General features: G+C 43.4%; 2 protein-coding genes across 3 annotated transcripts; one reads left to right on the top strand and one right to left on the bottom strand.

Annotated features, from left to right (window-relative positions):
* Positions 1 to 114: 114 nt before the first annotated feature.
* Positions 115 to 11156, top strand: LOC139652679 (cytosolic Fe-S cluster assembly factor narfl-like). Of its 2 annotated transcripts, none has more exons than XM_071529837.1 (11): positions 115 to 180; positions 4560 to 4655; positions 4777 to 4920; positions 5043 to 5172; positions 5387 to 5521; positions 6478 to 6596; positions 8741 to 8870; positions 8963 to 9035; positions 9584 to 9721; positions 10077 to 10234; positions 10493 to 11156. In XM_071529837.1, exons 1-11 carry the CDS (start codon positions 115 to 117, stop codon positions 10732 to 10734), a joined length of 1431 nt encoding a protein of 476 aa, XP_071385938.1. In that variant the 3' UTR covers positions 10735 to 11156. The 2 variants fall into 2 exon arrangements, with proteins under 2 accessions (XP_071385938.1, XP_071385939.1); XM_071529838.1 differs by lacking the exon at positions 115 to 180 and adding an exon at positions 1042 to 1158.
* Positions 11157 to 11218: 62 nt separating this feature from the next.
* Positions 11219 to 15453, bottom strand: fahd1 (fumarylacetoacetate hydrolase domain containing 1). The gene has a single exon (XM_071529831.1). It carries the CDS (start codon positions 15366 to 15368, stop codon positions 14622 to 14624), a length of 747 nt encoding a protein of 248 aa, XP_071385932.1. The 5' UTR covers positions 15369 to 15453; the 3' UTR covers positions 11219 to 14621.
* Positions 15454 to 15518: the final 65 nt, after the last annotated feature.

Genomic DNA, 15518 nt, shown 5'->3' with positions numbered 1-15518 from the left:
AAAGAAAACGACTAACATCTAGGTACACGGCATCCACGCCTGTCGAAAAAGCAACGTAAGAGATGGGGAGTGGTGAATCTTCGTTCAAGAAAGATCTTTGGCAGTAAGTTAAATATGGCGTCCCAGTTCAGCAGTGTGTTGCAGTTGACAGATCTTGATGACTTTATCACGCCTTCACAGGTACTGGAAATTAATGTTTTTACTATGTAATCATTTGTTACCATGTCCGATTTCAGTTACCGATGTAACGTCATTGATTCACTACTTGCCACCAGTAAAAGTTGCCATAATCGCAATTCGACTGAAGTAGCTAGCTTGCTACTAGCTAACGCAGGTGTAACCAACAGTGTGCCATGGAGGGCAGAGTATGCAGGTTTTAAGTAGCTGATTTCACTGATTCCTCCTCTCCGGTTGAAGGTGTGTTAATCAGTGAAATCACCTGCTGTAGTCTCTGGTTTGAATTAAGTCCTGAATTCAATCGGCCCTCCATGGCACACATTACATCAGTTGATGTAAGAGCGTGGCGCCGTGCTAGTGGCAGCCTGTTGTAGCAGCTCTGTGTGCTTCTGTGTGCTTTTCGTTGTCTTTTGCGTTGTTGGTGCTTGTGAACATCAAACAACACTACGATGCTTATTCAGAGGCTTGGATATGTTTTATTGCTCCTCATCGCACTAGGGCCGCTTTTTATGACTGGAAGCTATGCCTGCAACTTCGCCGGCATTGTTTACACACGCGATTAGCTGATCGCCCTGCAGCGACTGACTCTCGCGGCCGGAGAGAAGCTCTCAATCCCGGAGGAGTTAAGGAGGAGACGGCAGGGGTGCAGGGCCGGTGTTAAACGGAGAGTGAAGAAAAGGAGATTTAACCCTACATCCCTGCAGGCATTATGGGGAATGTGAGGTCTTTGGCAAATAAAATGGACGAACTGGGAGCACTTGCGAAAATCCAGAGGGAGTACAGAGAGTGCAGTATCATGTGTTTCACCGAGACTTGGCTACATGAACAGATACCCGACTCGAATGTGACTATCCCCGGATTCCACACGGTTCGTGCGGACAGAGACACCACCGCGAGCGGTAAGAAGAAAGGAGGGGGACTTGCCGTGCTTGTTAACTCCAGATGGTGCTCAATACCCTTGTGCCTTCATCGCAATTACAGGTGATTTTAACCATGTCTCTCTCTCCACTACCCTACCCATTTTCTACCAGTTTGTAAAATGCACAACCAGAGAAAATAAGACTTTGGATCTGCTGTATGCAAATGTTAAAAATGCCTACAGCTCCACTGCCCTGCCCCCTCTTGGCAGATCAGACCACAACTTAGTTCTGGTCACACCATCATACAAGCCAGTTGTTCAGCAGTGACTGTGAGGACAGTGAGGAAATGGTCTCACGAAGCCATGGAGACACTGCGTGGTGCCCTGGAACCCACTGACTGGGATGCTCTGTATGAACCACACGGTGAAGACATTGATGGCATAACAGACTGTGTCTCTGAATACATAAGCTTTTGCATTGATAACACCATCCCCACAAAATAAGTTTGCTGCTTCCCCAACAATAAGCCCTGGGTTACCAGCGACCTGAAGGCCCTACTTAATGAAAAGAAGAGGGCCTTTAGGACAGGGCACAGGGCGGAGCTAAAACGTGTTCAGAGAGAACTGAAAGTGAGGCTAAAGGAGAGCAAGGACTCCTACAGAAGGAAGCTGGAGGAGAAACTGCAGAGAAATAAGGTGAGGGATGTTTGGAGTGGGATGAGAGAGATCACCGGCTTCCAGAAAAAGGGTGGGGGTGCAGCTGAGGGGAATCTAGAGCAGGCAAATGAGCTGAACCAATTTTTCAACAGGTTTGACTCAAGCCCCCCCCACCCAGCAGCCCCTATACCACCTCCCTGCCCACTCCCCCAGCCCCCGGGACTATATCTCTCTGACATCCATTCCCCCCCTGCCAACACCATCAGGGGAGGCCTCAGGGCTCCTTCACACCCCATCACCCCCCGACCTGCCACATCCCCGACCCCCCAGGCTGAACTAAATATCACAGCCAACCAGGTGAAGAGAGAGCTGGAGAGACTTCACCAGGGCAAGGCTGCAGGACCGGATGGCATCAGCCCTCGGGTGTTGAAGACTTGTGCTGACCAGCTATGTGGAGTACTCCAGCATCTGTTCAACATGAGTCTGCACCTCAAGAGAGTTCCTGTGCTATGGAAAACATCATGCCTGGTGCCAGTGCCTAAGAAGGGACGTCCCACAGTCCTCAACGATTACAGGCCAATAGCACTAACCTCTCACATAATGAAGGTCATGGAGAGACTGGTCCTAGCAAACCTCAGACCACCGGTGAGCTCTTCATTAGACCCCCTGCAGTTTGCGTATCAGCCACATGTGGGTGTGGATGATGTAATTATATTCCTGCTGCAGAGGGCTTATTCCACCCTGGACAGACCCAACAGCTCGCTGAGGATCATGTTCTTCGATTTCTCCAGTGCCTTTAATACTGTCCAGCCCAGACTGTTGAAGGAAAAACTGGAGGATATGCAGGTGGATTCCCCCATGATCTCATGGATCGAGGATTACCTGACGGGCAGACCACAGTTTGTGAGGCTACAGAGCTGTGTGTCTGCGCGTCTGGTGAGTAACATCGGGGCCCCCCAGGGGACTGTGCTATCCCCTTTCCTGTTCACCCTCTACACGTCAGATTTCCGGTACATCTCTGAATCCTGTCATCTGCAGAAATTCTCAGATGACACTGCCATTGTGGGGTGTGTGGAGGGTGGCCGGGAGGGGGAGTACAGGGGCCTGGTGTACCACTTTGTGAAGTGGTGTGGGGAAAACCACCTGCGGCTGAATGTGGCCAAGACTAAGGAGATTGTGGTGGACTTTAGAAGGAAGAAAGCCCCACCTGCTCCGGTCTGCATCAGTGGGAGTGATGTGGAGATTGTCAACTCCTACAAATACCTGGGCGTTCACTTGGATGACAAGCTGGAATGGTCCACCAACACCTAGGCCATCTACAGGAAGGGCCTGAGCCGGCTTTACTTCCTGAGAAGGCTCAGGTCCTTTAATGTCTGCAACAAGATGCTCCACATGTTTTACCAGTCTGTGGTTGCGAGCACCATCTTCTTTGCTGTGGTGTGCTGGGGCGGTGGCATCAAAGCAAAGGACGCCAACAGACTGAATAAACTGATAAAAAAGGCTGGGAAGGTCACAGGATCCAAGCTGGTCACACTGGAGGAGGTGGCAGAGGAAAGACTGCTGGCAAAACTGCTGGTGATTATGGACAACGCCTCCCACCCCCTCCATGACATGATAGCCAGGCAAAAGAGCAGCTTTAGCAAAAGACTAATCAACCCCGGTGTGTAGAGGAGCGATACAGGAGATCATTCCTGCCAGGTGCCATCAGACTGCAATTCATCTGCCTTTGCCAGGCCTGGTGACATTACACTGTCTGTGGACTAACTTTATTATTTTAACTTGTCAAGTATTTATATCTTTATTTATTCATCTAGTCAGTTGCTTTTTAGCCAACATAGCCTCTCGTGTTCTTATCTGTTGTGTTTTAATGTATTTTGTCATCTGTGTGTCTTGGCTGCTATGACGACTCAATTTCCCTTCTGGGATCAATAAAGTTTTCTATCTATATCTATCTATCTATCTTGAATAACTGATGTAACGGTAGCGAACTACGCAGCAATATTGTACTGACGTAACCGCAGGCACAGAGAATTGAAGAATTGAATGGGTACCAATGAATTTGTGGCTACTAAACTCTTACAAATACTGTGTCTTTGATTCATTACTCGCCACATGTAGCTAATATAATATCAGAAGCATGCTTAAGTAGCTAGCTTGTTACTTAGGTAATGTTAGCCATGATGTAACGTCAGAGAACTACGCACTAACCGGAGTCACAGAGAGGGTTTAGTGGGCACGGATGAATTCAGTTTGAATGTGCAAAACATCCAGAAACAAGAGACAAATACGAACCAGAATTTGACGAATAAGTTCCAGATTTTTCTCTTCTCTCCAATGTGATATAAATGGCAGTAGGCTAGTGCTTAGTGAAGAGTTACACTCTTGCTGGAAGGTTTGTCTCAGCATCCTACAAACTCAGAAATAACTATTGAATTATTTTGTTTCTTATTTAACCCCTTTATATTACCTCTGTAGATAATAGCATCATAATGTAAGTCATTACCCAAGTTCTGCAGTTTGATTTCCTCTATGTAGGCTACCATTTCAACTCTTGTATTCACCGTTTTGTTTTTAATTTTCTATCTCTATAGACTAATTATTGGTGCTTTTTAATGGACTAATTACCTTGCCATGTACTGAAATGCTTTGGCAATATTGGTTATCTTCCATTCATGCCAATAAAGCTGAGTTGAATTGAATTTGTGGCCACTCTGTGTCAGCCACTTTTTGGCTGACCCTCAGTTTTTTCTTGACCAGTGTTGGGACTAATGCCAAGTTACTCTTACCACAATGGCACTGATGGTTTTTTCTGCATTAGTATTATGTAGTTCATTTTAAAATTGTATTCTCTGTTTCTGTTTCATAGGAATGTGTTAAACCAGTCAAACTAGAGAAGAAACAAGGTAAATCTGTGGCCAAAATTCAGATAGAAGATGATGGCAGTTATGTCCAAGTCAACCAGGTGGGTTTGGAGTCTGAATTCAAGTGTAATTCAATACTCACACAACAAGTTATTATTGAACCACCACCACTCTCACCCCTTGAAGTAGTCCACCTAGAGTGTGACTGGTTTTTGTTTGTAGGACGGTGGAAAGCAGAAGCTGGAGAAAGCAAAGATCACACTGAATGACTGTCTGGCCTGCAGTGGCTGCGTCACCTCAGCTGAGAGCGTCCTCATCGCACAGCAGAGCCATGAGGAGCTCCTCAGGGTGTTGCGCAACAACAAGGTACAAACACCACCGATGGACGTGTGTGTGCTTATACCTCCGGTCATGATCGGTTTTACAGTCTCTGTAATATGATGATAATGGTTTTGTGTGTCCGTGTGCCCCCCTGCCTCCCTCGGCAGACCAGTGCGACGGAGCAGCAGGTGGTTGTGGTGTCTGTGTCGCCTCAGTCCAGAGCGTCACTGGCTGCACACTACGGCCTCAGCAGCAGTGAGACAGGCAGGAGGCTGACTTCTTTCTTCAAAGGCCTTGGTGAGTGCAAATAACAGTTGTTTTCAGTCCCATGTAAATCATACAACTCACAGCGATGCGGTAAATGAAGATGAGACAGGTTGTTTTAGAGAGATGCAGTCACTTTTCAGGATGATGGTTATTAAGAGGTATTAAGCCTATAGAAAGTCAGTATGTTGAACACACTGTTGTAAGGAGATAACTAGGCCTTACTAATGTGATGCTGCTGTTCCAGGGGTTCACCATGTGTTTGACACTGGCTTTAGTCGGACCTTCAGCCTGCTGGAGAGCCAGAAGGAGTTTGTAAAGCGTTTCCAGATGAAGGAGCAGCACAAAAACGCCCTGCCCATGCTGACATCCGCCTGTCCAGGTACTGCACCTCAACCCTTAACTCTTGTGTGTCTTTCTCATTGCAAACACTAGTTTGCTCTTTAGATGACAGACAATTCACAATTAGGCAACACACATGTAACATGTTGCATAAGGAGGAGAAAAAAAAAGACGTTTGTAACCACATTTTAAGTAACACGTTCCAGTGAGTGTATTATTAATTCGGCCTACACTGACATTTTTGTACTGAAGCTGCTGATATTTTGCGCTGATATTAAATGTTTTTAAATTTTCATGCAAAAATAATTAATGTATTCAGTGTTTTTCTTTTTTACACTGACAGAATTTTGTTCTTGTCAGGCTGGAAAAGCCTCTGAACCAGCATTTTGACCATCATGGGACACTAAAACTCCATTGAAACACATTCAACTGAAATGAGTTAGTAGCAGGGTGACCCATCCCACCTGTTCAATGGCAGGGAAACTCTGGGATAGATTACACACTTTTAAATGAATGATTCATTTTAGAGATTCACCAATATATCGGCAGACTATCGCTATCATACCGGATAGAGGTATCAACTTCAGAAAACATATTGGTGCATCCCTAATTCATTTACAAAAAATATTATTGAAGTAGAAAGCACTCAGTTGAGCGTAAACCTCCACCAATGCTGAACAAATCACCAACTTTCAAAGCTGCAGCCTCTGTAAAGGTTTATGTTTGTTTGTCTTCCGGGTTTGATTTTCCAACAAAATGGCACGTGAATGCAATGCAACACATATTGTCAGTGGGCCACATGTCTGGCCGATATCTGTTATTTAATAAACGGCCAACATTTCCTCAATATATCAGCAAACTGATATATCGGTGTAACTCTAGTTTAATTACTCAGATGAAGTGTCAGTTGCTTGAGTTAAGTGATGCCTTCATCTCTTGTGATTTTAGTGTTTGTTAAAGACAGAAAATTCTCCTACTGTGTGTTTGTTTGTTCAGGGTGGATCTGCTATGCGGAGAAGACCCATGGGCAGTTCATTCTTCCGTACATCAGCACCACCCGCTCCCCCCAGCAGATGATGGGTTCCTTGGTTAAAGGCTATTTCGCTGAACAACAGGTATGGAGAGACAAATGATGAGGTTCATTTGATTGATGTTAAAGTGATACCTGACGTGGGAGAATGTTTTCATAATTGTTCATGGAACAGTTCACATCTGATATTAACCACATATTGGTGGTTGACTGCTTCTGAACTCGTATAGGTATGAGTATTAACCAGTGCTTAATTTGTAAATGATGAGGTCCCGGAACACCAAGGGGTCGGTGTTCCCGTGAGTCGGTCTGGAGGGAAAAGGTTCTGGAACATATCAAGACAATTGCGCATTGGAGGCACGGTGGTGCTCAGTACAGCCATATAGCTTACTGTAGACCTAACAGCCTAAACCTTACTAAATGACCGACTATGACCTTAGAGCTCCGACTACTGGGGACCTATAACAATATTTGATTATTGCATAGGCTCAATGACAACACAGGTGCAATTTGTAAAAAAGCCCAGCAACGACTGCACTTCCTCCGGAAGCTTAATTGGTTTGGTGTGTGTACTAAACTCATGACGCTCTTCTACAAATGGACAGTAGAGTCAGTCATCACCTTCTCTATTATTACTTGGTTTGGTAATCTCTCAACAGGTGACAAGAACAGGTTGCAACTTATAGTTAAAGTGGCCAGTAAGATCATTGGTGTTAAACTGCCTGATCTGTCACATCATCCGTAAGAGAGCAACTTCTAAGGCTCGAGATATTTTACAGTGACCTCTTCATCCTCTGTATGGAGAATTTGAGCTCCTACCCTCCGGACGGAGATTTAGACTACCAAAGGCCAGGTCTAACAGGTTGAATAATGCTTTTATTTCTCAGGCCACCAAACTGTTAAATGCTCATGATGACCCGGCTGATGATTAGTTTCCCCATTTAACTACTGGGGGCTGATGATGGTTTTAGCGATGGCTAAACATACTCTAGGTTTCCTGTTGTCACTTGATGTATTCATGTATTTTATCATGTTTTTTGTACCTGAGTCCGCGTGCCTATGTCTCTGTGTGTTCTATGTTTTTACCTGGCTGCAAGACAAATTTCCCCTCGGGGACAATAAAGTTGAAGTTGAAGTAGGCTACATAATGCTCATTTTGTCCAAACCGATGGGTTTTTGCAAACCTGCCCTTCAAGTAGTGGACTAAAGATATAACTGCGCTGTGCACAACATAAAAATGCCCGCATACATGGCTGTGAGTTATCCTAATCACACATAAACACATCAAGGAAACTGCAATTGCTTCAACAAAGCCAGACAAATTCTGGCTCGAGTAGTTACGCATTAATATTCAACACAAATACTTTCATAGGATATCTATTTTGAACGTAGGAAACAATGTCAGCGAATAATGAAATGACAGCAATAAAACGTGCCATGGTCATGCCATGCAGCTAGAAGTCGGCCTAAATGCGACACTCAGCGGGACCGCGCTAGTTTTCAAATGCCCACATTGATGTGGGGCTTACAGACCTTCACGTCAACCAATTATATTACCAATTATTTCTGGACACTCAACATGCGCAATTGCCCACATATTTAACTGCGGGACTTACAGGTCCGCACTCCATAATAATTTCTGTTTTCATCTATGCAAATATGAATTTAGATGTTATTGTCCCAACAGAGAACTGTAACACCTTTACAAACAAAAAAAACATGCTTACCTTGTCTAATTTTCCAAAAATAGTCCACACAGCGGACATATGGACAGCAAATTCAACTGTCTTTTAGCCATGACGATGTCTGAAGTTTACCATAACACACTCTGCAGAGCAGCTCACTCATGTGATGTGATTACTATGCGCTTGTTGCTACTTTCTAAGGTAATCACCTGTCTTCATATGGAAATGAGCCAATTAGGTTTTTGGAAGGGAGGGGAAAGGAAGAGTCAACTATTGTGATTATTACATGGCAGACAAGACAAAAAAAAAAACTTTCAGAGGTGCTGGGTCCACACAAATAGGTACCGGAATGCAGGTAGTCCAAAACCGCGAGGTGCAGGATCCGGCACAAATTAAGCACTGGTATTAACAAGGTAGAAAAATTCCACCAAACAAAAATATTACTTTGACTTTTTGATTGTTATCTCATGGCTCTCATGGTAGGAGGAAGATGACGATGATGACGATAAGTGGATGATGAGCTGTGTGTTGTGCTTGTTGTCAGGGGGTGAGTCCTCAGCAGATCTACCATGTGGCAGTGATGCCCTGCTTTGACAAGAAACTTGAGGCCTCAAGGTCAGACTTCTACCTGAACAAAGAAGAGACCCGAGAGGTGGACTGTGTCATCACGTCAGGTAAGTCCTCTAACATGCTCTTTGTGTGTTTGAGTTGTGTGGTATCCTCTCTCTCTTGCCATCTATACTTTGGTCTCTCTGTGTCGTTACAGGAGAGGTTCAGAAAATGCTGGAGGAGAAGAATTTGTCCCTTAGTGATATGGAGCCTGCCCCCTTAGATGCAATGTAAGTGCTGTGCCATTTAATTTCCTAACCCTTTTATTTACCCTCTAATAAAGCAGGCAACTAGAACCAGTTACTTTTTACCATGTTAGTCTGAGAAAAGGCCCAAACAACCTTTTGTGGGGGGTATAGGTGGGGATTCAAATAATGAGAGATGCAGGCATGATACAGACAAAATAAGAACTAGACAAAGTAACAGCAAAAGACACATGCACACATTCCTGCATAGTCATGTGAGTACCAACATCATCAGGCCTATATATTCATGTGTGTACTGTGTTTCCTCTGTATTTATTGAGCAGTGGTATGGCACCACAGCAAGAAAATTACCACCATTCCTAGAGGAAAACTGAAATAATATAATTTACCTCTTAAAAACAAGCATAGTTCTGAATACTTTTAATGATCCAAAGAAAAACATTTTTAGCACTGCAACTAGCACTAAAACCATAACTGGAACCAAAACAGGGACACATTTGGATCCAAAACTAAAAGAACCCCAAAGCACTACCATAGCATAAAGAAACAGTGATGTATCATTCTCCTTGCAGGTTCAGCAGTGTGTGTGGTGATGAGCTACTGAGCCACGCTGGGGGCGGGTCAGGGGGATACCTCCACCATGTCTTCACCTATGCTGCCAAGCAGCTGTTTGGAGAGGAGGTGGCGCAGCTCACCTACAAGACCCTCAAGTAAGTTTGGCTCAGCTACATAGCTCACCTGCTTATATGCTTCCCGGCTCAGTACAAATGGACAACAGTTCCAGTGCTCGTTAAGTACATTTGAAAAGGTATAATGATGAGAATAGCTTTCCACTTAAGTCACAGTGAATCGTATGGTCATGTGACCAGGGATCCTAGATCATTGGTGCCGTTTCAGAGGCTTTATATGTGCGGGCCCAGAGATCTAGGGCCAAATCTTCATATGCAATATAGAATAGATTATGAGTAGCACAAACTTACTTCTCTGGTGCCTCTTATGTAAAGTAATGCTGCACACTGAGGGCCCTCTGTTTTCTCACCTCAACCCCACTCCCATCAACCATAGGAACAAGGACTTCCAGGAGGTGACCCTAGAGAAAGATGGAGAAGTCCTGCTGAGCTTTGCTTTTGCGTACGGCTTCCGCAACATCCAGAACCTGGTGCAGAAACTCAAGAGGGGCAAGTCGCCGTACCACTTTGTAGAGGTCATGGCCTGTCCCTCAGGTGAGGAGAAAAGTGTATTTTCCTTTGTATTATACATACACATACCATGGGGAAGATTTAAGAAGTGCTGCTCAAGCACTGCTGGGGAAAACTCAAATACATGCAATGAGTTATCATATGCGTTTGTATCACATTGAACAGTACAGTCATGGGCAAATCCACACTACACATCTTTACTAATGAAATGTTTGATAAAGCATGCATGCAAATTAAAGGTGTCAACCCATTGTTTCCCCCCACCTCCCGTCTTTATATCAGGTTGTCTGAATGGAGGTGGACAGTTGAAGCCGTTACCTGATCAGAGCAACAAGGACCTACTCCAGAAGGTTGAGGAACTCTACAAGGAAGAGCACCCCCGAGCACCGGAGGACGACACGCGCGTGGCCGAACTCTACCAGTCCTGGCTCCACAGCGTAGGGGAGGAGAAAGCCAGAGAGCTGCTGCACACACAGTACCACACTGTGGAGAAGATGACTAATGGACTCGCTATGAAGTGGTGAAGAAAGATGGGGAAGAGGAGCATTGTGCTGTCTGTTACGTTCAGAAATAATTTTTGCCACAATCTGTGTTTAACTGAGAAAGTGGTTCTTCTGCAGACAGTGACTACAGAACCGTCCAAATGAATGAATGAACGACTCTCTGACTCTCTTCAGAGAGAAGAGGGGGCAAAAGTCAGACAGGAAGGTTTGATGTATGTTAGCTCCCCTTTTCACAGGCTGATAATACGCGCACAAGTCACAACCCAAACCAAATTGTGTATGGTTTGATAATTACATTTCCTGTTGTATCTGCTAATTGTGCTTTCAAGTACCATAGAAAATTGTTCATGCACTGATGTGGTACCTATCTGCAGTCATAGATGTGATTTTTCTGGCAAATGCCAGATTTCCGCCATTTTCATTCATGCCAATCAGCAAACAAAGGGGGTGGGCGTTAGGGCGTGGGAGGGGGGGTCTTGAGGTGGGGGCTAGCTAGACTCCTTAAAGGAATAGTTCACCCAAAAATTTTGTCATTATCTAATCACCCTTGTCAGTCAAAACACCACTGAACTTTGTATGTCAGTATAACATTCAGCGAGTTAGCTGACGCAGCTTCGTTTCAGCTTCCTCCAATACAACACAAGTGTCTGGAGACTATTTCTTTAGAGTTCCAAAAAGTGTAAAAAATTACCATATCTTTACTCCCAACAGCATAATCCAAGTGTTCTGAAGCCAAACAATTGCACTGTGAGTCCAAAAGTCCAATATTTATCTGAACTATTTCTTTAACACTTCTGACTGTGCATTGAGCGGAGGGCAGGACATCTATGTGATGACTGGTCATGTCACCTTGTGCATACGCCACCTGCTAATTGGATAAGTCTTATCTCCGCAACATCAATCATCAGCTGGGCGTGTGCCCATCCACGGGCACGCTTTCACCGGCAGATGATTTTTTTCTACCTCAGCCTCTGTCCGGTTAAACGTAGCAAGATTTGACATTGCTTAAGATGTTGACCAGGGCAACGTTAAGTGTTGGTTTCTCTCATTTGTTAGTGTTTGCTATACATTTAACTCACAGCCTTGGTCTATTAGTTAGCTAGACTAGCTAATGTTTGTAGTTTTGGGAAGAGCATTGACTGTCAAATTTACGTTATGCGGATGAATGTTGCCTGAGTTTGGTGATGCTGTGTTGGCTAACTAGGTGGTGAGAGTCCTAGATAGTCAGGCATTGGGGAAACAGTGACTTTTGAAACATTTATTTGAAACTTTTATCACCACTGATTTTCTTTTTTTTGTCATGACCTAATACTCAAGTTCTGGACTCAGACTTGAGTCCGACTCTAGTCCCAGTATTGATGATTCATGACTCGACTCGGACTTGAATATGACTCGGACTCAGACTTTAATATTGACGACTCAGACTTGGACTTGTGCACTGAAGACTTGAACTTGAACATGGGACTCCAGGTACAAAATTTGATGTGGTTGGTTTACAATATAGGCCTACATGTAGACATAGGCTATAAAAAAAGTATCTAACATCACAACCACTGATAGGATGATATAACATATCAGTGACCTGGGAGTGGGAACGTTGCTAGTCAAGTGACAGATGAAGATGGAATGAGCAGTGGAAATGACTGTCTGCATACAGTACAAGAAGTATTCTTAGTGTGTTACTGTAACAGTTTGGGAAATATTAGTTGTCGGCTCCCAGATGAATCCATATTGGAAAATCTGTAGTTTCAGAAATTACAAAAACCCATAGTGTACACACTATTAAAATACAATAGCTTTACGCTGTAATTTTCAAATGTGCTTGTTCATTTTTGGATTATTGTGAAACACAAATGCAATGAAACCTACAACTTAAGAGTTTTTTAAGTTTTTTTAAGAGATTTACATTAATGTTCTTTTTAATTTGTTCTTGCATGGATTACTTGAACTCAAACTGGTTTCTTGGACTTGGCCTGGAGTGCTGAGGACTTGAGACTCGACTCGGACATGACGTTGGTGACTTGGACTTTAACATTGAGGTCTTGGGACTCGACTTGGACTCGAGGTTTGGTGGCTCGACTACAACACTGACCCAATCACATCCCTGACTACTACAACACAGAAAGCTAAATATTTAATATAATCATTCCTGCCTTATTAAATCTATGAATTATATGTATTTTAAATAATATATGTATATAATTATAATATAATATATAATAATATATATATATATATATAGATATATATATATAATAAGACATTTAACTGTTGACATTTTTTTCTTTAAGCAAGTGTGCCTGTGTGAAGAATATGCCGGATAACATACAGACTTGGACTGATATGTTATAATCTCCACTTCAGTGTACAGCTCTAGCAAACTGAGGATGTAAACTTGCAGATGAAAAAAGGCAATTTACATTCATGTGTTTGTGATGTACACTGCAACTTTTTTCTACCCCTGTGGTGCAGTGTTACTAATACTTTTAGTACAACACATCAGTCCTGTGAAATTAGTCAAAATGTTAAATGAAAGTGACTTAACATTAACTTGCAAATTAGGCAAAATGCATTACAATAAGGATACCTGACAGTAAATACAAATCAATCAGATAAGTCATAAAAAATAAATCTTATTTTCCTCTTCATGACAGTTATCTATGTGAAATGTATATGGTGTAAATATTTTGTCGTTACCTTTTCACGGGTGTCAAACAACAGCATGATCATTATTTTTTTCTGTTTTGACAGAGGTGAAAAGTTTATGGGCAATACATTTCACATAAATTATTAAACACAGAGAAAGCAACCACAGAAAATGTCGATTTTTTGTTTCGCCCATATATTGAGCGGGCATATCTTGTATGGCCCATCTCGTGGCCCATTTTAAACGTCACGCCATTCTTATCTATCTCAGTGTCAGCACTCCCTCCTCCCCGTCAATCAAGAGTCATGCCCCAGCTGTCAGTAGCCTAGGCTGGACTAATTCAATAACTTTCATGTTTTGTACAAATCGTGGAATTTGCAGCTTTTCATTAGTTACTAGGGTGATATTCCATACGTTTTGTGTGATATAGGGGACTCTACGAACCAGTAATCCCTTAAAATAACCTTACATTTGAAGTCACCCCTCAAGTACAATCTCCTTAAAATTAATTAAGGGAGTTACTATTGGGGGAGATCCCATTGAAACCTCCTTAAACACCCCCTTAATCTTGACTCCTTACTTTCTACTTTAATGGAAAAATTCAGGGAGAAAGGAACTGTCCATTAATAACTCATTGATAACCCTGCAAACCATGCACAAAAGGCATGAAAAATGCCTTAATTAGGGCCTACTAGTGTCTCTGTGAATCAACCCATCAATAAATCCCTTATAAACCCATGATACTAACTTTTTTTTTTAAAGCTGATGATATTTTTAAAGGGATAATTAATGTTTATGTAATGGAGAAATTAATGTCATTTTCAGGGATAGAATTAAGGGGTTTGGCGCATGGAGGACGAGGGCGACAGTATGTGAATCTATTGCTTTTCATGTGATGATGGTATAATGTGAGCTGGAGAAAAAAAAGACAGACAATGAGTGATCATTTTTCAATTCTCTTGTTTTTGGTGGATAATATAGTAAAAAATATTTGAACTATTTTATTTGTCGGCTACTCATTTAATTTGGTTAACTAAATGCATGAGATCAATCGATATAATCAGTATTCATAAACACAGTAGGCTATAAAACTCAGGCAGCATAAGAAAAGTCTGAAGGTGGAGCAGCACCGCCATCTGCTGATCCAGACAACTTAGAGAGAGTGAAAAGAGGAGGTGAACCTTCCAGTCAAATACACTTTCTTACACGAATCTATCTCTTTTGCCTACTATGGGTCTTTTGACCCTCTAACACTTTTCCTTTATTGGTTTTGTCTGTCTACTTTGAAAGTCATGGTGATAACGTCCTCTATGCCGGCCTCCAGTTCATCATGCTCCTGTACAGCGGAGACACCTTTCGGGGTCCCGGTCAGGATGAGATCCCCCTCCTCCAAGGTGATGATCTCGCTGATGTAGCTGATGAGGTAAGGGATGGAGAAAATCATCTGGGAGGTGCAGCCGTTCTGCCGCAGCTGGTCGTTCACCTTCAGCCACAGCTTGACGTTTCCTGGATCGGGGATGCGATCTTTGGGAATGAACTCACTGATGGGACAAGAGGTGTTGAAAGCTTTGGCCAGGGTCCACGGCAAGCCCTTGGACTTGCACTCGTCCTGGACATCCCGAGCTGTCATGTCCAAGCACAGAGCGTAGCCCGCAACGTGGTCCATGGCAGTAGTCTGCGGGATGGCCGTGCCTCCTTTCCCGATGACCACCCCCAACTCCACTTCATGGTGCAGGTTACTGGAGTACAGGGGTACCAAGATAGGGGAGCCCTCTTTTACATATGCAGAAGGGGGCTTCAAGAACAAGACGGGCTCTGTAGGAACCGCATTCTTCAGCTCTTTGGCGTGGTCCGCGTAGTTCCGTCCAACACAGATTATCTTCCTCCCCCATTCCCAAAACCGAGACACATTTCGCGTAGTCATCGTAAAGAAATGCAGAACTTTCAGCCGCTTTGAAGCAGTCGACACCTGTTTAAACCAAAGTTCATTTAAACAACCTTTGCCCATCAACCGCTTCCCTAACCCTAGCTTGTCAAGCTACGGCATGCCAAGAGGGACATACAGTAAGCCGTAAGATGATCTCCACAAAGTGACCAATGTCGGCATACAGGTTATTATAAGGCCATAGTAATACACGTCCAATGTCAAAATAATTTT

This window comes from Centroberyx affinis, unplaced genomic scaffold (genome assembly GCF_046629955.1).
Source record: "Centroberyx affinis isolate AG114_WGS23_722 - 3 ecotype Tasmania unplaced genomic scaffold, CSIRO-AGI_Caff_v1 ptg001842l_1, whole genome shotgun sequence".
NCBI lineage: Eukaryota > Metazoa > Chordata > Actinopteri > Beryciformes > Berycidae > Centroberyx > Centroberyx affinis.
The sequence above is the reverse complement of the archived record's forward strand: the minus strand, read 5'-3'. Positions and strand labels throughout refer to the sequence as shown.